Consider the following 24,475-nt stretch of genomic DNA (forward strand, 5'->3'; position numbering starts at 1 on the left):
GAGCGAGAGGCAAGTGGACGTCATAGTAAGTAAATCCTTTTGGGCAGGAGGGTGGGGACGGACACACCTTTGTTAAGGACTAACTTGAGAAACTTAACTTGCTGTTCACTGGAGACAGACGAACACTAGTCGGAGACATAGTGCCTTCTGTTTTCTGACAGATGGGGCTAGTTAGTCTCCAAGGGGTTGATTTACTTCCTCTTCTACCTACAAATATCCAGGTTCTCCAAGCAACTTTTCACTTCCGAGGGCTACCCAGTTCCTGAAGAGCCTTTCCCCTGAGCTCGCCAGTTCTGGGCTCTGCCCTTCTCAGGTGTACCTTGCTAAATTCCTTTGTGGACTGGAACACAGCTCAATGGTAGAGCCACAGCCCACCATCCTAAGCTCTGGGATAAAATGATAGGTCAGCGCAGGACTGCATCAGTGATCACAGAACCACTTCCAAAGAACCGTTTAAGCCACAAATCTAGATTTGTCTTTTGAGATGGGCTCTCACTATATAGCCCTAGCTGGTCTCGAACTCACAGGCATCTACTGCCTCTAGTGGTGGAGACAAAGCTGTGCATAACAATCCAATTCAGGTAAATCTTTCTAGTTAGCAAGATTTCTAGCAAAACAGTAAGAGTAAAACCAGGTCAAGTTGTAGGTGTGTACTGGAATACAGCACGCACTCCCTGGGATTCACACTGAAGCAGTGTGTCAAGTCACCTGTGCTTTGCAGAGCTGCTGCCTAATATCTGTGGAGACAGGGACCAGCACGGGGTGGTCAAAGCTGGGAGGCTCTTGGGTCTCGACCCACAACCTGTTTACGTATACGAGTCTTTCCCCACCGGCCCCTCATCAATGCATGGTGTAGCGAATGGCTTTCCTCAACCCCCGCTCTCTAAGGACCAGGTCAACATGCAGAGCAGGTGTAAGGGCCCCAGGGGCACCATGCCTCCAGGGACACGCTGGCCACTGACTGGCACTTACACGAGGCAGTCCTTCCTGAGAACACACCACACATGACCAGTAGAGAATTCCCAGTCTCTAACATCCCAGCCTCCTGTGTCCGGGTAAGCCCGAGCACTGTGTGGTCAGCCCTCTCTCAGAACCCCCTCCTCCACTAAAGCTCTGCCAAGAGCTCACACTGACGTCACACCTCCCTTCGCCCTTCGCCCAAGCTACCGTATTCAGCGCCGTCTGGCCCACAGGTGAGGTGGCCCCTCATTCTCACACGATCAAGGGGAAGTATCTGGAGAGAGTACACTGGGACCCAACGGCACCGGGAAAACCCTGATTTAAATTTGTAGGGTGTTACTGTTCATAACAATAGGTAATAAGTTGGGCCAGCGGAGTAACTGGGGGGGAGGGGGGAGAGGTACCAACCTACCATAGGGCCTGACAAACTGAGTGACTGAGTTCAACCCCCACAGGGGATAAGATCCCACGGCTGTCTTCTGGCCACACCCAAACCATGACACACATGCTTGCACACATATATTAACTTTTAAAAACTTTAAGTAATAATTTATGTTACAGACATGTACAATGTGCTGGGTATGGTGGTGTATGCCTGTAGCTGCAGCACTTGAGAGGCTGGGGCTAGCCTGGGCTACAGTGTGAGGTCTTGTCACACTCCACCCCGCCACATAAAAACAAATTCCAAGAAAGTGGCCCCGTCCGTTAGTTTCCACTAATGTCTCCTAATTCTCTTTGATTTTTTCCTCTCGTCTTCTGACCCTGTCTCTGCAGGTCGCTTCCTCAACCCCTTCATTTTCCTGGTCTGTAGTTTGCTCAGGTCTTGCTTCTGCATATGAATCCTTCCAAAAGTCGTACCAAAAGTGTCCTGGGAGACATTCTTTCTCTTCTTTGGCTATGAAACAAGAAAGAAAAAAAGGTATGTGATATATCCATATACATATGTGGGTGTGTGTATATGGGTGTGTGTATATATATGGGTGTGTGTATATGGGTGTGTGTATATGGGTGTGTGTATGTATGGGTGTGTGTATGTATGGGTGTGTGTATATATATGGGTGTGTGTATATGGGTGTGTGTATATGGGTGTGTATGTATGGGTGTGTGTATGTATGGGTGTGTGTATGTATGGGTGTGTATATATATATATGGGTGTGTATATATATATGGGTGTGTGTGTGTGTGATTTTTAATGGCCTTTTACCATATACTGGTAAAAATCTAGTACATACCTCTTAGTAACAATTCCCATTGTGAAGACTCAATGACACAAAGGACACAGCCTTACACACCTTTCCTCTAGGGATCATGGGACTTCTTTAAAATGCAAATTCCCACTCAGAGCCAACCGCTGGCCCCTCCCCCATGTCCGATAACACTGCCTTCTGGGTAAGGTATCAGGTCACTGCACTGTCCACTGTCATGTATGAAGACAGTTTCTGATGGGGTTGTCCTGTGTATAGGTTTCTATTATTGGTTGATGAATAAAACACTGTGTGGCTAGTGGCCGGGCAGGAAGGCTAAGTGGGAATGCCAGAGGAGGATTCTGGGAAGGGTAGGCAGACAGGAGTCGTCTTATAGAGCCCAGGAAGAGAGGATGGGCAAGACGTTCTCCAGTAAGCCAAGACCACATGGAAATAAATAGATTAATAGATATGGGTTAACAGTTAAGACAGAGGTAGCCAATAAGAAGCCCAAGCCAGCGTCCAACAGTTTAGTAACTAATATAGCGTCTGTGTGTTCATTTGGGGCAAGGCAGTTGTAGACCCAGGCAGGAAATCCAGCAGTAAGTTTCCTGTGCCCCAGAAGTTGTAGTTGTCAGTTCAATCTGTACCAGTAGCCCAGAGTTAGGTGTCTACTTGTGATGACATTTCTTTTATTTCATTGTATGTTATGTGTCAGGAGCCCACGGAGGCCACAATAGGAAGTTATGGGTGGTTGTGAACCTCTGATGTGATGGACGCTAGAACTCAAACTCTGGTCCTCTGCAACAGTCACAAGTGCTCTTAAACCACTAAGTCATCTTTCTAGCCGTTCTAGCTGTTTTTGAAACACTGTCAAAGTCAAAACAAAGCTGGGCCTGGTAGTGCATGCACTTGAGGGTCTGAGACAGAAGAATCCCGAGTTCAAGACCAGACTAGGCCACAAGTCGATGCACATTTAACATAGCTATTACTCTGGAAACACAGGTTCCAACCCAGTCTTCATGATGCCACACTGTCCGGGTTGTGCCAAAAATGGCAGTCCTGGCTACGAGAACACTGTCAGTCAAACTAGACTCCTGGGTTCTGCGACTCCGTATGCCCCAATGTCCGGAAATGTTCTTTTCTGGCTCTGAGCCTAACTCTTTTTATCTATTTTATTCATATATCTTTTTGATATAGTGTCACAAATCCTTCCTGGCAAGAGTGAAATATAGAAATAAACACAGAACCACATCACGGTTATGTACCTTGAGAGCTTTGGGCATTTTCATGGACAATTTATAAAGGTCGTCTGATGCTAAGTGTGTCCTCCTCAGAACCAGATCCATCGATGGTCCCATCTCTTCCAGTTCAATTCGTGGTGTTCTGCAACCAGACTTCTTCAACAGCAGCCTGTGAGAACCAGGGGGAAATGCTGCTTTGTTTATTTTTAAAAGTCCTCCTCCGAAATATCTTATGCTTTAAATAGGGTCAGGAATAGTTGCAAAGACCAAGCATCTTCTTAGACACTTCAGACATTCATACCAAGTATCCTTTGGTTACATTTTAAAAATCAGAAATGAAATGGCACAATATTACTGGGAAACAACAAGTATAAAATTTACTTCTAAATAATTCAGTGGCAGGGCATGTAATGTTTGCGCAAAACCCTAAGTTTGACACCTAGCACCAAAGTAATAACTGTAACTAGACTTTTGAACAGTGATGTTTAGTGGGGGGCAGTGGTGCACACACCTTTAGTCCCAGCACTTGGGAGGCAGAAGCAGGTAGAGCTCTGTGAGTCTGAGGCCAGCCTGGTCTACATAGAGAGTTCCAGGAGAGTATGTTTAAAATATTAACAAATTCCCATCTCCCACATTATGAGTTAAGTCAATCCATTCAAAGTCAACTTTTCCCTACAGCACATTAATGATTTCTATAGCCTGTAGTAAATCTAAAAATCCTAATAAAATTACAACAAAATTACAACGTCTTCAACATTCTACATCAAATAACTCCAAATCTGGAAATACTTGAGAGGGCAGGAGAGGAAGAATGAGGGAGGGGTGTGTGTGTGTATGTATGTGTGCGAGTGTGCATGAGTGTGTTGAGAGTTTGTGTGCATGTGTGCGTGAGTGTGTGTATGTATGTGTGCATGTGTGTCTGTGTATGGTGCGTGTGTGCGCGCATGTGTGAGTGTGTGTGTATGTGTGTCTGTGTATGGTGTGTGTGTGTGCATGCATGTGTATGTATATATGTATGTGTGTATGTGTGTCTGTGTATGGTGTGTGTGTGTGCATGCATGTGTATGTATATATGTATGTGTGTCTGTGTATGGTGTGTGTGCATGCATGTGTATGTATATATGTATGTGTGTCTGTGTATGGTGTGTGTGAATACATGCATGTGTATGTATGTGTGTATGTGTGTCTGTGTATGGTGTGTGTGTGTGCATGCATGTGTATGTATATATGTATGTGTGTATGTGTGTCCGTGCGCTGGGGAGGGGACCCTAAATCTTCTTTGTATTACTAGCATATTAACGACAAGTCAATGGCGCTCACTGCCGTCTGCGGTCGCCGTGTGCACCCACTTCTCTCCTGCACGCCTGCTTCCCCGCCACTGGTAATCCCTCTCTTTACCCTCAGGTACACAACTGGCCTCACACCCCATCTGTTTTATGCGTGGTATTCTAGAAACAGAGCTGAAAGACCTGCAAAGTGTCAGGTGTCATCCCAGCACTTGGGAAATGCAGGCCTCTCTCTGGTACAATGACCTCAGGTCGTCTGCACTATGTGAACCCTGTCTCAATAAAAACAAACAAAAGAAAACCCACCCGATCCAAAATCTGAACATTACCTTTAGCAACCACATTTGATAGAGCAGTTATGTTCCCACAGGTAAGAAGGTATGCTGGGGAGAAGGGGCAGCAAGGAGACGTGAGCTGAAGAGCACTGCACAGAGTCACAAAGGAGAAGGTAACATGGGTAATGAGAAGGACAGAACGATCAAGGAAGGCTCAGGAGAGCAAACAGCAGCACCGGCGTGTGCTGGGGCACTAGCAGGGACTCTGGACCCTAAGTACACTTGCAGATAGCCCAAGACACAACTGCTGGTCACGGCAAGAATCACAATCACCTACACTAGATTACATGAGCCAGGCAGTCTAACACATAAAGACCAGAGGGTTCAACAACAGAGCTACAGAAACACAGAAGACAAAGGGAGCCGGGCATGGAGGGACACACCTTGATTTAATCCAGCACTCAGGAAGCAGAGGCAGGCAGATCTGAGTACAAGGCCAGCCTGGTCTACAGAGTTCTAAGGTAGCCAGGGCTACAGAGACAAACGTGTTTCACCTCTCTGAAGAGAAAATGAAGTGAGTGCTAGGCACACTGACATATGTCCACCATCCCAGCCCTAGGAGGGCAAAACACAGCTTAAACTTGAGGCCAGCCTGGGCTACAGGCTGGGCTACAGAGCAAACATCTGCTAATCCATGAGAGAGCTGCCTTCATTCAAAAAGCACAGCATCACTTAGGGAGCCAAGTGTGAATACTGACATCACAAGTATGAACACTGACATCATAAGTGTGAACAGAGGTCACTTAGGGAGCGCAAGTGTGAACACTGGCATCTCTTAGGGAGAGCAAGTGTGAACAGTGATGTCACTTAGGGAGCTCAAGCGTGAACGTCGACAGCTACACTGTTCTGCACTGAGCCGGCAAGCACACAGCAGCATCACCACTAGAAGTCTCTAACTTCAGAGCTGCAGATGAAGCAAGAGGTCAGAAATTTAAGGCCAGCTGGGCTATGCACAAAGTTCCAAGCTAGCCTGGGCTACATGAAACCTTGTCCCCAAATCAAAATGAAAGTCTACACGAGGGGTTCTGATTTCAAAATTGAAACATTGTGCCATGAATGATGCCAGGCTGACCCTAAAGTGACTTCAGCCATCCTCTCTCTGGTAGACCCACCTGCCCCTGCCTTCCAGACGCTGGGTCAGAGGAGTGCTCCCACGATGCAGTTTGCCCTTGCATGATGTGGAGGAGGGCAAAGGTCAACCAACCTTCCTCCGTCATCCGCACCGGCAGCAAGGGCAGACCACGAGGAAAGCCGCTAAGGGCTGACGCCTAGCATGTCCCTCAGCAGCGCCATTTCCACTGGGACAGGAGTAATTTCAGCACGTCAGTATCTCATCAATAAAGACACACTCTGGCTGGGAGTAGTGGTTCCGGCCTGGAATGCCAGCACTTAAAAGCTGAGGCAGGAGGACTCCAAGTCTGAGGTCTACCCAGACTACACAATAAATACAAGGCCAGCCTAAACCTCAAACCAAGCAACAAAACAATCTGCTTGTTGGGTTTTTACTCATATTAATGTTGCATTGGGCTTATGGTAGAAACCCATGCTAGAGGAGAAATTAGTTTACCTGCTTTTTGTTACAGCTTTCAAACTTAAAATCTGAAAACTGCCTTGTCTGGCTTGACTGTGGCTTGGTGCTCTAAATCCAGTCAAGAATAATGATGAACCACACAGAAGGGAGACCACTAAACACACAAGGCTCTCAAGAGACGATCACAGATCACTAAACACACCGGGCTCTGAGAGACAATCACGGGAGATCACTAAACACACCAGGCTCATGGTAGACGATCACCGGAGATGACTAAACACACCGGGCTCTCAAGAGATGATCACAGATCACTAAACACACCAGGCTCTCACACAGAGATGATCAGGGGCTCTGGAAAAGTGAGTTTCTCAGACCAAGGTCAGCAGGGAGGACGGATGGATGGAGGGTCAGGGCACAGTGCCTGCCACTACTAACTGCAAACTCTCCAGACCCGTTAGGCAGGAACCAACTTTGAGTTAGAATGAAATGTGACTCCTGAAGAGTCTGAACAACACCTGGAAACGTACTTACTTATAGCTTCGAAAGTAAACCTTCCCGTTCAGGGCAGTGAAATGCAGAACATACTCCAGTCCAGCCAGTCGGACGTTGGACACTGTGGGGCCTCTGAAGAAATCTGCAAGTACACATTCAGTTGTCAGGAAAGAAAACGAGCTGGCAGTGGTGGCACATACCTTTAATCCCAGCACTTGGGAGGCAGAGCAGGCGGACCTCTGTGAGTTCAAGGACAGCCTAAATTCAGTTACAGGGGCTGAAGAGGTGGCTCAGTGGTTAAGAGCACTGGCTGCTCTTCCAGAGGACCCAGGTTCAACTCCCAGCACCCACATGGCAGCTCCCAACTGTCTGTAACTCCAGTACCAAGGGATCTGACACCCTCACATAGACATACATGCAGGCAAAATGCCAAAGTACCTAAAATGAAAATAAATCATTATTTTAAAAAATTCATTCCTGCCCATCTCCCTGCCTCTGTTGGCCAGTGTGGTTTATTCATTAACCAATAAGAGAAACACAGAAGGACGTCCCCCATCACATGCACATGGGCCAGGAGCAGGGTCTCCCCGGTACCCTTGGTAACTAGGCTAGGCTACCCCAGAGCCAGAGCCTCAAAGTGTGCCTGTGTGTACCCCAGGAGCAGTGGAACTATACCCAGAGTTAAGCATGTCACCCTACTTTAGTTTGTTCTGACACATGTTAATAACTAGAAGTCAGTGTATCCATCCTCAGCTTCCTCACCATGAGGGTGATTCTGAACTCGATGAACCCTGACCCAATGCATGCGCCAAAATATGCCTTGTTTACTGTCATCTTGATCCGTGTAGCAGCCCTGGCTGTCCTGGAACTCGCTCTGTACACCAGGCTGGCCTTGAACTCACAGAGATCCGCCTGCAGTGTGCGAAACCACCACCTGGCAACTATCATCTTTATATACAAGGAACAGTAAGATTAAAAAAAAAAAAAAGCCATAAACATTAAGACAGACAGAACCTAAACATTGGCAGGGTCCCCATGAAGAAAAGCAATCCCAAGTAGGTGAGATGGCGCGGTGAGTAGGTGTGCTTGTTAGTAAGCCTAGAGACCTGCGTTCAATCTCCAGGACCCAAGAAGGAAGGACAGATCAATGCCACAAAGTTGTCCTCTGGCCTCCACACACATGCACACCCAGACACATATCAGACTCAGACATACTACACACACACACACACACACACACACACACACACACACACAGAGAGAGAGAGAGAGAGAGAGAGAGAGAGAGAGAGAGAGCAACTGAGTGTTAATCCATCGATGGAAGGTGATGGAAGGCTTGCCTGGCATATATAAGGTGCTGGGTTCACCCCCAGTAGATTCCCAGCTCCAGGACCTATGCAATGACGGAAAGAACAGCTCCACAAAGCTCCTGACACACCCCGATGTAATTAAACAAGGCCTGGAGAAGTGCAGGCTGGAGCATTTGACCAGCAGTCATAAGGAGTTCAATACTCCACACAACAAAAATAAAACCAGTCATTATCAATGAGTCCTGAAAAATTATAATCCCAGTAATACAAGTATAAACAATCACAAGGAAATATGAGAGCTTTTTGTGTCTCAACATGTCTATTATGATGATCATCCTTTGATGACCTCAGATTTTTAAAGTCAAGTACACAATTTATATGCAACCAAATTTTCAAAAATGACCTAGGGCAAAGAACAAAAAAAGTTTTAAAACTATTCCCTCACCTTAAATAATACAGGCTACTCCACTGTGGACAGTTGCCCACCAGAACTAGGTAACACATCACTGCTGAAGACACCACAAGCTTTGGTTACAGGACACAGAGAAATCAAGGTGACTAGCCAGAAGCTCTCTCCCTACTAGCTGGCTATGTGAGGCTATGGAGAACTGACATCAATCGTCTTATGTTGTGGGTATCAGTTAAAGAGGGGTTACATGCTTTTACGCTGTGGAGTATTTCTTTTTTTTAAATATTTATTTATTTTATTATGTGTACAGTGTTCTGCCTTCATGTATGCATACATCAGAAGAGGGCCAGATCATCACAGATGCCTGTGAGCCCACATGTGGTTGCTGGGAATTGAACTCAGGACCTCTGGAAGAGCAGCCAGTGTTCTTAACCTCTGAGCCATGTCTCCAGCCCCAGAATATTTCTTTAATGATGTAAAGATGTGTTGAATTCTTTTAAGTTGTTTAACTCTGTGAAGCTGTGTTACTTTGCCTAAAACATATAATTACTCTAATAAAGAGCTGAATGGCCGACAGCTGGGCAGGAGAGAGAGGGGGGCTGGTGGGAAGAGAAAATAAACAGAGGGAAGAGAGAAGAAAAGGAGGAGACAGGACACCAGGATATACAAGAACAGGGAAAGGTAAAAGCCCAGAGGCAAAAGGTAGATGGGATGACTTAAGAAAAGCTGGCTAGAAACAAGTAAGTAGTAATAGTAAGTCTCCGTGTGATTACGAGAGCTGAGTGGCGCCCCACCCCCGAAGAGTGAAGGTTAACTCACTGTGGTCCCTGCATGCCACGCTAGGATGCACAGAGCAAGGCTTGCTCTCTGGTGCAGCAGTAGCACGACTTGAGCATAACTGACGTGTGTCTCACAGGAGAAAACCCTCCTGATGCTGACTGGACATGGTATTACTGTCACACTGCCTCCTGAATGTTTGTGTGCATGCCCAGTTTTAAATCCGAGGCTCAGGGAAGTGGGGGGCAGGGACAGAAAGACTCAAAGAGCTGGAAGGGAGAAGTGCTGGGACTCTGCCGTCGTCAGCGGTGACTCCTGTACCAGGTGCCATCCCTGGGCAGCTAAACAGGCTAAGCCAGCTGGGAGGAGCAAGCCAGCACGAGGCATTCGCCCATGGCTTCCTCAACGGACTGTGACACAGAATACATGAGCCAAGTAAGCCCTCCCCTCCCAAGCTGCTTTTGGTTGGTGTTTATCACAGTAACAGAAGCATGACTTGGACATGGGGGAGGGACTACGGAGGTCCCCAACTGCCTTACGGAACCACGGGCAGTGAATCGTTGCTGGGGAGGAGCGTTGCTTGGTGGTGTAGGACAGCCGCTGCTAACGCCCGTGTCCCTGTAAACGCCCTGCCACCACTTCCTACGCTTATGAACGCAGCCTCGTCAAGCTCAGTAGGACAAAAAGGATGGGGGCGTGAAGATGAGAAGTGAAGACAAGAAAGAAAGTGAACAAGTTTAGTCTTACAGAAAAGGTAGGTCTCAAAAGCAGCTGTAATTGTTAATGAGACGAGCTCCGTCAATACTTACCAATAAGAAGACTTTTTAATCTTCTATAGTCTTCTGTTACATCAAAATCATCACCAGCGAATATCAACATGGGTTTTGTTCCCTCGGGGCACTTACTAGTCTGTAAAAAAAGGAAACGCCATCATTATGTAATCTCCGAAATCCAAAGAATTTATATGACAATTTTCAAGGTAGCCAATACATGTTATAAAATAATCTCACCATTTTTACATACTATCTCACCTATTGTTGCTACAGCCACAATTCGGTATCAAGAAAATCACATATGTCATTTAAATGGCAAGACATGCTTTGAACCCACAGGTCCAATCTGATGTCACTGTGTTCTACCCTAAACCCAAGGAAGCTGGAGTTAATGTCTACAGAGTAGCTGGCAAAAGTCTTTTATCAAAGCCACAGAAGGATATTTAGTTTAGTTATTCTACTAAACCTTCAAGGTCTGTCCCCTATTTAAAGGAGAGCTGAAGAAACAAGCAAGATGTACATTTACTATAATTTAACCGCATCACAAGCCTCAAAGCCCACTAGTCCAGCTAAACACAGCAGAGCATGCCTGCAAACCCAGCATGTTTGGAACATGAGGGCTCAAGCTCAGCCTTGATTACACGGAAGCAACCTTTATTACAAACAATATTCTTTCTCTTAAACTCTTAAACTCTAATCTTGGTTTTATCTACCATATGCACAACTCTAAAGTGTAACAATTAAACTCCTTTGGGTTTAATCTACTTGGAAATCTGGCCCTGGTGTGGTGAACGCCTTTCATCCCAACACTCAAGTAGCAGAGGCAGCCAATCTCTGAGTTCAAGACAACCTGGTCTACACTGGAAGCTCCAGGTCAGCCAAAGCCCACAGTGAACCCTTCCTCAAAAACAAACATTCCTCTTTTGTTGTTGTTTGATTGATTTGAGACAGGGTTTCTCCCTGAAGCTCACTCTGTAGAGCAGGCTGGCCTCAAACTCACAAAGATCGGCCTGCCTCTGCCTCCTGAGTGCTGGGGCTAAAGGTGTGTGCCACCACCGCTCAGCCCACATTTCCTTTTTTAAAATAAAGGTAAAATTGTTATTTCTGCATGAGGTTCTTTTCTATAAAATTCTACAAGTACTTTTTACCACAAGATGCCAGTATTAGCCAAGAACATTACTAAAATGCTATTTAGTTTTAGGATCAGTATCTTAGTATCTTACCTTAATATCTTTTAGAGACACAAATTTCTCAATACCTAGTTCAATCATATCCAGCACATGGTAGTCATACATACGACCTAAAAGGAAATGCATTTTTAAGCACAGAGATTTCACCAATAGCAAACATATATGGCCCAAATTATCTGTGTCTTCTCTGCCTCTCCAAACTTACACCCTCCCTTCTTAAACTTAGACATTGTTAGTTGCACTGTTACGGTATTAGTCAAGGAAAAACTTTACACTCTCGCATTGAGCCCAACTCCTTTATGTTAAGAGCAGGTTTTCCCAGCAGCCTGGCCCCACAGCCGCACCAGCCCCAAATAACACACACAGAGACGCTGTATTAGATATAAAGCTGTTAGCCTGTTACTAGCATTTCTTATTGGCTAGCTCTGTCTTAAATATCAACCCATTTCTATTAATCTAAGTATTTCCACGTGGTCTTATCTTACCAGAGAGAGGGATTGGAGTACTACCCAGTTCATCCTTGGTCTTGAATCTCTTTACTACTTCCTCTCTCCTCGTCTCCTAGCCCCGCCTATCTTGCTTTCCTATTGGCCAACAGGGCTTTATTCATTAACCAATACGAGAAGCGTATTTACAGAATGGCGTCTCCCGTCACCTTTACTTTATGGAAAAACGGGGAGCTGGATGTGACAGCGAGCACCTACGATTCTGCACTGGGGCGGCGAGAGGGCGAGCTCAAGACCACTCTAGCTACATATCAAGTCCCAGGCCAGCCTGGGGATAAACAGAGATCCCCTCCGTAATTACATAACGGTCTGGAGAGAGCTCAGAGGCTGAGAGCTCTTCCGGAGGACTCTGGTTCTCAGCGTCCATGTCATGACTTCCTGTAACTCCATGTGGTTTGCATACACACAAACACACATAGAATATATGAACTCCATGTGGTTTGCATACACACAAACACACATAGAATATATGAATAGATAAACGGAGCACCAGGAACCCACGCTTCCTGTTTAAAAACTGCTTTCCAAAGATGTTAGCAGCGGTGCTCTAAGATTACTAACCAAGAACTACTTCACGTTCTTCCTCATCTCCCTGGGCTGGGGGCAATGCTGACTGATGCCACCGGTGATGCTAAGGTTCCAAACCTAGCCTTCAAAAGGCTGGGCAAGGGGTCTACCACGGAGGTAGACTACAGTCCAAAAACAAAGGACCCAGTGTCACAAGGTTACAGCAGCAACAGAAACTACTTTGAGCATTCTGGTTGACAGTAAACCCTGGAAACAGCAGTCGCCTGAGGCATGAAGCTGACTCTATGAGTAAAAACAGAGTGGTGCCACATGCCATCAATTCCAGCGCCCAGCGGCAGGGGATCTCTGTGAGTTCTAGGCCAGCCAGAGCTACAAAGTAAGACCCCATGTCAAACAACAACACTCACCTATTACTAGATTATTTGGCCTCTTCTTATTATGGGAGCCAAACATGAATAAAGAACAGTCTGACTTCTTTGAAAAGAACTCCTATTTAAAAGAAAAAAACAAAGACCATTGAAGAGTCTTAGCCTGGCCTGATGTGGTGGCTCATGCATTTGGAAGGCTGAGACGGAAGCAATGCTGTGAATTCGAGTCAGCCAAAGCTACATAGCAAGAGCCTGTCTTCAAACCAACCAACCAACCTTACCTTTAATCTCACAGAGGAGACCCCACTCTCCCAACAGAAGCTAATGAAAATGTAATGAATTCGGTAAGTATATACAGAAGGGGCTGGAGAGATGGCTTAGAGGTTAAGAGCAATTTTGAACAAGAATCCCCAGAATCCACATGGCAGTTCACAACCATCCTTCACCTTCTTCTGACCTCCAAGGGCACAGACACACACGTGATGCCAAACACTCAGCCATAAAAAAATTAATTTTAACAGACATTTACATGTTCATATTTGTATATCCGTACAAATACATATAGTGGTCTTTCCTATATTAACTTCATAGCTTTCATGTAGTTTTAGTCTTGAAATGTTGAATCATTTAACTAAGTAGTCCAAATCAGAAAAAATGAATTTAAAAGCTAAAATAAAGAACCATCTGTCTGCCTGTCTGATTTCAATTATGCAGTACTTCTGTGTTTCATTTACTGAGTGACTCCTTGTACTCACTCAACTTACTGCTATCATCAACAGCACATCTCAGCACGCACAGGGGAGCCACAGATGTGCAGCATGCTGGCTGCGATGTTTGTAACTGGCCGGGATATTCCAATATAAGAACTGTTTGGGCCAGACGTGGTGGTGCACACCTTTAGTATCATCAGCACTAGGGAGACAGAGGCAGGTGGATCTCTGAGTGAGTTCCAGGACAGTCTCAAAACAAAAATTTTAATAAGTATTTATTGGCTTCCATTACAGATTTGAAAGTAGAAATGTGAAGGTTTCAATCCTAGATAGTCCTATGCTTTCATTCTACATCCTACACACTTGGCTCCACTTACTGGGGTCACTATTCCTAACATAAAACTTAGATCCAGAGACCAGGCATGGCAGCACATGCCTGGAACCCCAACTCTGGGGTGGCAGAGACAAGCAATTCTGGCTAGTCACCCCAGACCAAAACGGTGAGCTACAGGTTCAGTGACAGACCTGTCTCAAAAGACAAGATGGAGGGCAAAAGACTCCTACTATCAACCTCTGGCTTACCTGCACATACAAACACATGTGTGTACACATGTGTACAAATCAGATTCAACACGTCTAGTCCAAAATCAGCTAGAAACCTTTCAAAATCAATGAAAAGGATCAAAGAACAGGTACAACAGGAACAATCCATTAACACTCCATGTCACTCTCCAGTCTCCACCCCACAGCCTATCCCTTGCCACACACACTGGCTGTTACGCTCCTAACCTGATTATCATTCAGGAAGTTTCTATGCAGAAGCAAGTGGAGCCCACCCACTTCCAGTGTGAAGAAGTGAGTTAGAAAAGTCAAGAGTTCAGGCTGGACAGGGTGTGATGGTGCACACCTTTAATTGAAGCACTCTGGAGGCAAAGGCAAGTAGATGTCTGTGAGTGAGACCAGTCTGGTCTACACAGTGAGTTCTAGAACAGCCAGGGATACATGGAAACTCTTATCTCAAAAGAATTCAGGCCGTGAACCTTACAATGTCCAAGAAACCAACGTTCCTGAGAATTAATTTATCAGAAATAGTTAAGGCTTGCAAAATCCCACCCAGGTTGTGAGATGTCATTTGATGTCACTCTTACACATAAGAGCTCAAAACTATGGTCAGGCTACAGATGCCGCTCATCAGTGCTGTCTGCTGGAGGACCTGATTCAGTTCCCAGCACTCTAATCTCCAGGGGACCCAATGATTCTGGTGCCCGCACACTGGCTCGCATGTGCACAGACCCACACACATGCACTTATAATTAAAAACAAAACTCTTTAAAATATATTCATGCTCTAAGGCAATGTTCTGTAAAAAGTCTCCTGACGGGTGTGGTGCTAAATGTCTTTAATACTAGTACTTGTGAAGTAGAGGAAAGAGGACCATACATTCCAAGTCACCCTCTGCAGATTAAGTCTCGGTGTCATTATTTGGGAGCCGGCAGTCCAAAGAAAGTTCAACTACACTCCCTTTCTAGATATTAAGTTTTGGGGTTTTTGTTTGTTTGTTTTGGTTTTCTTTTCATTAAAACTATCAAGAGGGGTGGGGATGTGACTCAGTTAGCAGACTCCTTGCCTGGCATGTACAAAGCCCTTGGCTCTATCCCCACCACCGCATAGACAGTGGTGACCCATGCCTGCAATCCCAGTACTTGGGAGACAGAGGCAGAAAGAGTTTGAAGCCAGCTTGGTCTACACAGTTTCAGGACAGTCAGAGAGCTATATAACAGAGACTGTCTCAAAAACAACAAAGAGTATCTGATGATAATAATAACAACAGCAACTCTATCTTTTAATAATAGCCATATCTTTTAAATCCTCAGGTGGGAGAGATGGCTTAGTGGGTAGAATGTTTGGTGAGAAGCCTAGTAACCTGAGTGTAATTCCCAGAACCCACTGGGAGGAAGGCTAGAAACACACACACACACACACACACACACACACACACACACACACACACACAGGATTTCTAACTTAAAAGGGAAAGATAACAGATAACACATTAGGAGTTCAACATGAGTCCATCAGGAGTCACTTTTACACTTCTGTTGTTTCTGAGAACTGGGGATTGGAACCAGAGCATTGGGCATGCTAGACAAGCATGAGCCAGCACCATTACCACTCACCCCCCCCACACACACACCAGCCCCGCCCACATGAGCTCTATTAAAGTCTCGTACTTACCAGTGATGTCTGATCCTCAAATGGTCTTGTAATATTTTTCCTAAAAATATTAAAAAGTGACTCCAGTTTTAGTAATGTTAATGAGTACATTCAGTTACATCGGATAATCAGCAATTTTATATTCAAATGATTAAAAGAATGAGACACTAGGACACAACATTTGGGGAGTAGAAGAACGTAGCTATCTATGAATTCCAGACAAGCCAGGGCTGCAGAGTGAGACCTTGTCCCAAACAAGCCACCCAAAAGGAGGGTGAGGAACCCTGGAGAGATGGCTCGCTGGTTAAGGACACTGTCTACTCTTCCAGAGAGCCCAGCTGGGTTCAATTCTCAGCACCCACCTGGTGGCTCACAGCCCTCTAGAACTCCAGTCCCAGGGCCTCCAAGGGCAACTGGCATACAACAAAAACACAACCAATCGCTTTCAATCCCAGCACTCAGGAGGCAGAGGCAGGTGGATCTCTGAGGTTAAGATTAGCCTGATCTACAGAGCGAGCTCCAGGACAGCCGGAGCTACTTTACTTAGAGGAACCCCGTCTGAAAAACAAACCAAACAAAAAGAGAGCTGGGCTAGAACAGTGGCTCAGCATTTAAGACTACTTAACAAGTTCAGTCACAGAATCCACAACACGCAGCTCACCTCAGCCCTGTGTGATGGGATGGACGCGTTCTGGCCTGGGCAGGCCTTCATATATATGCACATGGGCAAACACACACACACACACACACACACACACACACACACACACACACACACACACTATTTTAAGAGGGAGTAGAATGGGGGCTGGAGAGATGGCTCAGAGGTTAGAAACACTGAGTGCTATTCCAGAGAACCCATGTTCAATTCCCAGCACCCATGTGGCAGCTCACAACTATCTGTAACTCCAGTTCCAGGGGATCTGACACCTTCACATAGACATACATGCAGACAAAACACTGATACTCATAAAATAAAGTTAAATAAATTACAGTTTAAAAGTATGGGAAAAGAAGAGGGAGCAGAGCACACAAAGCCTAGCTAGTAGAGGATCTGTCTAGCAAGCGTAGGCCTTGGATCTCATCTCTAGCACCTCCCACCCCCAAAGCAGAGAGACCCTGAAACACACAGAAGCACATCCAGACATAAGAGGCAGGCAAGCAACTGCTGGAGCGTGGGAGAGAGTGAACAGGTGTGAAATCGGTAAAACCGGAGCTGGGCATTGCCTTAGCACCTGAGAAGTCAATCACAAGGACCAGGAGTTAAGAGGCCAGTCTAGACCATATGCAACCCTTTCTCAAAAACCAAAACCAAACCACCCTAAAAACCAAAACCAAAGAAGGAACATTATCAGTAAAAGAACACAGACTATACACAGAAGGAATAATGGAAATGTGATCTGCAGAGCCATCTGTTTCTTAACTTTTCTTTTTTTAAATGTTCAAAAGGCCATTGTGAGGCTAAGACTGGACTTTGCTGGGAACCAATAGCAGCATGTATTATAACCCTCAGGAGCATACTGAACCCACACTGAGTTAAGTGACTTAAAAATAAAGGGATAGACAGCTTTTTCCTTCACTATTCCAAGCAGAAAGAGGTGACTAGAGCATCTCAACCATTCTGACTTGACACACAGACAGGACACTAGAACATTAACAACCATTATGACTGCACATACAGACACTGCAGACAGAATAAGTAACAGCTACGTTTCCTGGAAGAAATGGGACAGAGCCCTCAGAATCTGTATATTTAGCATCCACGGATTCATGCAATTGTGCATAGGAAATATTTGGGGAGGGTGCTGCATCTGCACCCAACATTGGAAGACCTTTGTTTCTTTGCATTCGCTCTGCACCCAGTATTTACACAGTAATAATGAGAGACAACTGAAGCTGTGCATAGGTTATGAAGCTACCATGCCAGTTTATACTCAGGACTGGATGGAGTATCCACAGATTGTATATTCCAGGGAAGTCAGCGGTCCACTTCCAAGAAATGATGAGAGAGAACTGTACTCCCACAGTTTGAAGTATCTACCCTAGGTATTTACTAACTACAAAGGGAAACATAGTAACTTTATGGAGAAACAGAGAGAAAGCCACCAAAGACTTTGACATTAAAGACAAAGGGTGGGACCAGCGGCAGCTCAAGGGGTAAGCACTTCCTTGAAAGCCTAAGGGCATCAGTTCAATCCCCAGGGCCTCCTGGACCGCACAAGGCGGTCCTCTGCCCTCCACACCTGCACCACGGGACACGGGACCACACATATGCATCACACACACCACAGAAGACGATGACTGGGGATGGACATCCCTCAGTGGCAAAGCCCTGGGTTCAATCCCCAATACTGCCAAGGGGGCTAAGAATTAAGACCAGAGAAACACAACTAAAAGCAGTGTGGAAACTAGAGAAAGAGCCAAGTCAATAAATCAACAATTTACTTCATATAACCATAGCAACGTCAATTCCCCACTTAAGAGTAATTGCACTATTATAATTCAAGATGTCACACCGGCAATGAAGGACATACAGGAATTCTAGTAATTCTTACAAGTTTCCTGCATATGTAATCATTTCAAAATAAGGCATGTGCATATTACAGTTACACAAGAACATTCTGAGCACTTTAATTCCAGCACTTGGGAGGAAGAGGCAGAGAATCTCTGAGTTTTTGCCTGGTCAACTGCCAGGACAGCCAAAGCTGTTACTCAGAGAACCCCTGTCTCGAAAAAGGAGGGAAGGAGGGAGAGAGGAAAGGAGAGAGGGAGGAAAGGAGGGAGGGAGAGTGGATGGTCATTTAATCAAATGGTTTTTCTTCCATAAAGCAGTTGTTACTTTTACAACTAAATAAATGAGTAATAATGATACGACTTACTTTTTATACAGAACTCCGAATGGTTTCTTCAGTGCATACTGTAAGACATAATTTTAAACTTTCTCAACAAAGCATTCAGGAGTCACGGCGATCTTCCTGCTTCAGTCATTCAAACACTGGAATTTCACTCACGAGCTGTCCCATCAGCTGTTCCCATTCAGGGCTGAGGGCAGGGCCTCACTATGTAGCTTGGGCTGCCTTGACTGCCAATCTGCCTCCTGAGGCCTGGGCTTACAGGTGTGGCATCATGTTTAGTAAACATTTGATGATTCTCAGTCCAGAGTTTCCATGTCTGGGTGTAAGGAGCACTGTCGCCTTCTGCTGACAACGGCCACATGTGATGCTCTGTAACATTGCCCTGCTCTTAGCACTTACTTAACTGTGTAGTCATTGGGAAGGAGAGAGGCTGCTTCCTCTCCCTACCACAATATTCAGATAAACATTTCTGGAAAAGATGACGGAGCCAGACTAGACATGGTAGCTCACATCTGCAATCCCAGGGCTCAGAAGGAGAAGACAAAGGACTGAACGTTCAAAGACAGAGGGTATGAAGCTTGCCAGCACGCCCGAAGACCTGCGTCCAACTGCTATAGCCTACATGGTTAAAGGGAAGCAGGAAAATGACGTCTGCTGAGCATCACCGCCTTCCCCTCCAAACCTGCCCTATCTGATACATTCTCTAAGCTGATATTTGATTTTAAGTGATTTATATGTATGTGTGTTTGCCTGCATATATGTATGTACGTGCACCTCATGCCTGCCTGGTGTCCATGGAGACCAGAAGAGGTGTTGGATCCCCTGGAACTGGAGTTACAGATGGTTGTGAGCTGCCGTGTGGGTGCCAGAACTTGACCCTGTGAACTCTGGGAGAGCAGCCAGTGCTCTTAACTATTGAGCCACCCTTCCAGCCCTACATAAAACCTATGCCCTCCATGTCTATTCTAACTAGCTCTCAGTTTCATTCATTCATCATTTGTTTCTCTGTGTAGCCCTGGCTGTCCTAGAACTTACTTTGTGGACAAGGCTGCCCTTGAATTCAAAGATCTGCCTGGGAATGCTGGGATTAACGGCCTGCGCCCCGCCCAGCTGTCAGTTTTACTGCCACCATCACACAGCAGTCTTTCCCTGGCTCACAGCACTGGCCCCCAGCCTTCCCTAGCAAGACCAATAGGTTGCACTGACGGGTATAAGTCAGTGGCAGCACTTGCCATGGATTCCAATTCTAGAACCACACACCACAGCACTCACCACAAACAGAAGCCTCCCAGGTTCAGCATAAACTCCAGCCCCATGCTCCTGTACAGTCCGCTGCCTTCTCTAGCTGTGTAGCCCACTTTCCTTTGGCCGTCCTGGCTACCCGTGGCTCTCCGAGTGGGTCCCATTTCTCCTCGGTCTTGGAAGCCCCCAGCTTCTTTTCGTGTTTCATCTCCTCCCTCAAAACGCAGGCTATGTGTCATTTCTGGGAAGCCCGCCTGTGATTAGCTCCCTTCGATATGATTGTTTGCTACATACCATTTCTGGGAAACCCTCCGTGTGTGTGGGTCCCTTCCTCCAAAGTGAGTTCTTTGTTCTTGTTAGTCTCGTCAGCCCGTACTGAACTCAGTTCCATATACACTGAATTTCTGATTATCTACCTCCCCGACAACAGTCATTTCTAACTATTTCCCACTCAACGCTGAGCACACCTCCAGCACAGCACTCACTGCACCACAAACAATGTTTGTCTCCTCTGTCCCGTGTATTCATTCTCAGAATCTAGAATAGCTAGTATTGCTGAAAGAACATATAGTAATAAGAGTGATTTCAGCTTACAAATTAGTTAATAAACTGTGTATAAACAAGAAGCAGGTGAGATGGCTCAGTGATTATAAGCACTGGCTGCTCACTAGAGACCCAGGTTCAAGTCCCAACACCCACATGGTAATCCTAGCTCTGTAATTCCAGTTCCAGGGGATCTGAAGCCATCTTCTGAACTCTATTGACACCAGGAACATCAGTGGTGCACAAACATACATGCAGGCACAATAACCACAATAACCAATTTTTAAAAACGCCCATAAGCCAAACTAAAAGATTTGTTATAAGGCCAAGCGGTAATGGTGCACACTTTTGATCACAGTACTCTGGAGGCAGAGGCAGCCAGATCTCTGTGAGTTCGAGGCCAGCCTGGTCTACAGAGTGAGTTCCAGAACAGGCTCCAAAGCCAGAGAAACCCCTTCACATCCCAGCACCCAATAGGTAGAAGTCAGCCCACCTTACACAATAAGCTCCAAGTCAGCCAGGGCTACACTGTGAGATCCTGTGTAAAGGGAGGCAGGACCCAAATAAATAAAAATTCACCCAGAGAACTAGGCTTTAAGCACCCTTACAAGTAGACTCACAGACAAATGGCTTCTAATTTCAGCATCTCTTTACCCCTGTCCCTCCCAACTCCAGCTCTTCTTTAAGGCTGAATCTTTTTTTTATTTTGATGTGTCTGTTTTTTTAATTAATGTATTTTTTACATTTCAATCCCAGGTCTCCCTTCTCTCCTCCATCTCCCCGCCCCACCTCCCATCTGCTCCCATCAGCTAGTTGAGGCAGGACCAAAGCACCTCCCCACCCCCACACCCCTGTGTCTGCCCTGAGCAAGCTATCTCTCCATACAGAATGGGCTCCACTGAGTCAGTCTGTGCAGTAGAGTTAGGTCTTGGACCCACTGCCAGTGGCCTCAGATATTGTCCCAGTCACACCACTGTCACCTGTATAAGGGAGTCTAGTTCAGTCTTATGCAGGTTCCCATCTGTCAGACCTGAGTCAGTGACCTCTCACTAGCTCGGGGAAGCTGATTCTGGGGGTTTCCCCATCATGGTCTTGACTCCTTTGTTCATATTATCGCTTCTCCCTCACTTGGATTGTACTCTAGAAGCTTGGCCCAATGGTTAGTTGTGGATTTCTGCATCTGCTTCCATTTGTTTCTGGAAGAAGGTTCTAGCTTCTCTGGGGATGTGGATTATAGGCTGGGTATCTTTTGCTTTTTATCTGGTATCCACTTAAGAGTGAGTACATACTATATTTGTCTTTCTGGGTCTGGTTAACTCTCTCAGGATGATTTTTTCTAGTTCTGTCCATTTTCCTGCAAATTTTAGGATGCCATTGTTTCTTACCACTGAGTAGTACTCCATTATATTACGGCTGGATCTTTGTTTTTAAAGATTTATTTATTACATGATATATATATATATATATATATATATATATATTATTATATATACAGTGTTCTGCCTGCATGTATGCCTGCAGGCCAGAAGAGAGCATCAGATCTCATTACAGATGGTTGTTGAGCCACCATGTGGTTGATGGGAATTAAACTCAGTCCCTCTGGAAGAGCAGCTAGTGTTCTTAACCATTGAGCCATCTATCCAGCCCCTAGGGCTGGATCTTAAGATGTCACAATCCTATCACACCTGACCCAACTCTGTATACTCGAAAGTTCCTCAATAGCACAACCTTACTTTAAAAGAATACTCAGAGCCAGCCTGGACTACATTGTGAGACCCTGTGTTTTGTTGTTTTGGTTTTTTGAGACAGGGTTTCTGTGTGTATCCCTGGCTATCCTGGAACTAGCTCTGTAGACCAGGACAGGATTAAAGGTGTGTGCCACCACACATGGCTTTCTTGTTTTAAGCAAACTGACCTGGCTAGAAAGACGAATTCCTCTTGCAGTTTCCCCAGCACATGAGGAGGCTCAGTCATCTGTAACTCCAGCTACAGGGGCCCAAGGCCTTTGGCCTCCATGGACACCCACACAGATACTTAGTTTAAAAATACAGAATCAAGGGGCTGAAGCGATGGCTCAGCAATTAAAAGCACTGACTACTCTTCCAGTCCTGGGTTCAATCCCAGCACCCACACAATAGCTCACAACTGTCCTTAATTCCTGCTCCGGGGGATCCGACACCCTCACACCGACATAGATTTGGGCAAAAGCCCAATGTACATAAAATACAAGCCAGTCAGAGCTGAAACAGCAGTCCATGCACCCACCACGTCTCTGAGCACTTGTGACACGGTCGCGTTGGCGTTTCCCCCTTTAATCAGCATGGCGTGCTTGGTGTTTTCACTGACTCTTGGTTCCCTCTTCTCAAGGAATCTCTTAGCCCTTTTTGTTTTAGGTTTTCTGTTCAAAAGGAAACACAATTCATAATAAGTTACGCATTCTTGTCATATGACATACCTACAACTTGAGTGATGACCAAAATAAATAAATAAATAAATAAATAAAAACCCAACAGATATCATATTCGCAGCCATCAAGTGGGATTTCATCATTAAAGAACAACATAAAAACACTCACCTTTTCAGAGATCTTGGCAAAGGTATTTTATCATTACTGTTAAATGTGTGTTTTGCCAGCTTTTGGTTCCTTACGAAAACTTTCTTTTGATATTTCCACATTGATTTAGTACTGCTTTTTTCTAACCCTCTTATTATTAGGCATGAAAGGGTTCTGGGGCTGAGAGATTAAGAGCACCTGTTGACAATCAGGGTTGGTTCTTAGCACCCACATGGAGGCGGATTGCAACTCTTGCTCCAGAGGACCTGACATTCTCTTCTGGCTTCTGTGGGCTAGCATTCACACATACATAAATAAAAGTAAATTTCAGGGCAGGCGGTGGTGGCCCACACCTTTGATCCCAGCACTCAGGAGGCAGAGGCAGGTGGATCTCTGTGAGGTCGAGGCCAGCCTGGTCTACAGAGCGAGTTCCAGGACAGCCAGGACTACACAGAGAAACCCTGTCAAACAAAAACAACAACAAAAAGAATTAGACATAAAAATTTGTCTACAACCCCCATCACCCAAAAAAAAAAAAAAAAAAGTTATCCTGTTTTTATGGCGGGGCAGTAATAGGGTGTTATTATACATTTCTGTTTAGAAGGATTCATCTTTGCCTCCTCTGTGGTAAAATGGTGCTTTTCAAACAGTTTCATGCCATCTATTAACAAAACATCTCTTCTCTTAATTAACTATAACCCCCATCTTCCAATGTTGGGGCAGGGAGGGAGGGAATAAACAATATACATACACCTTCGTTTCCCACATAGGATTGAAAAATTGTCCTCCAATGAAATGCCATGCGTAAAGCCACGTAGCCAGTCATTTGCTGGTCACTCAAGATGCATCCTTTATTAAATGAAACCAAGTTTATACAGCGCTAACAGCCATACACTCTGTAGTCCGTGTCTTTTCCAATCAACCTCACCAACCTGCAATCAATGTAAACAGCACCTTGGTGGCTTCAGTAGCGACGCACAGTGGGTGCACGAGATCTAGCGACTAAAGCGCAACTGTCGTTTACACTGCCCAGCTATTTAAAAAGCAAAAAACTGGGCCGGGCGTTGGTGGCGCACGCCTTTAATGCCAGCACTGGGGAGGCAGAGACGGGCGGATCTGTGAGATCGAGGCCAGCCTGGTCTACGGTGCGAGTTCCAGGACAGCCAGGGCTGCAGAGAAACCCCGTCCCGACAATCGGGGCGGGGGCGGCGGGAAAGACGGCGTCCCTCGGCGATGGGCTCGCTGGGCTCGCGTGCAGGCCTGAGCCGCCCCTGCTGCTGCAGACCCTGCTCCCGCACCGCGACGGCCGCAGCGGGGTGACCTGGGTCCACGCGCCGCCGCCGCGCGCGCACGCACGCACGCACGCACACTTACACGACTTTATCCAAGGCGTCCATCGCCGCGGGACCGCTTCCCCAGCCAGCACACGTGCGCCGCTCACTTCCGCGAAGCCGCCGCCCGCGC

The 24,475-nt window shown here is 45.9% G+C and overlaps 1 protein-coding gene across 1 annotated transcript; it reads right to left on the bottom strand.

The window, feature by feature from the left end:
* Positions 1 to 1,482: 1,482 nt before the first annotated feature.
* Rpf2 (ribosome production factor 2 homolog) lies at positions 1,483 to 24,414 on the bottom strand. Its single transcript, XM_051175556.1, has 10 exons — positions 24,386 to 24,414; positions 22,723 to 22,855; positions 18,697 to 18,734; positions 15,839 to 15,878; positions 12,933 to 13,014; positions 11,525 to 11,601; positions 10,338 to 10,437; positions 7,072 to 7,174; positions 3,413 to 3,557; positions 1,483 to 1,855 (listed from the first exon to the last, which is right to left on the bottom strand). The coding sequence occupies exons 1-10, from the start codon at positions 24,406 to 24,408 to the stop codon at positions 1,676 to 1,678; spliced, it is 921 nt and encodes a 306-aa protein (XP_051031513.1). The 5' UTR covers positions 24,409 to 24,414; the 3' UTR covers positions 1,483 to 1,675.
* Between the last annotated feature and the right edge of the window lie 61 nt (positions 24,415 to 24,475).

The sequence above is a fragment of the Phodopus roborovskii genome, unplaced genomic scaffold, assembly GCF_943737965.1.
Source record: "Phodopus roborovskii unplaced genomic scaffold, PHOROB, whole genome shotgun sequence".
In the NCBI taxonomy this organism is placed as follows: domain Eukaryota; kingdom Metazoa; phylum Chordata; class Mammalia; order Rodentia; family Cricetidae; genus Phodopus; species Phodopus roborovskii.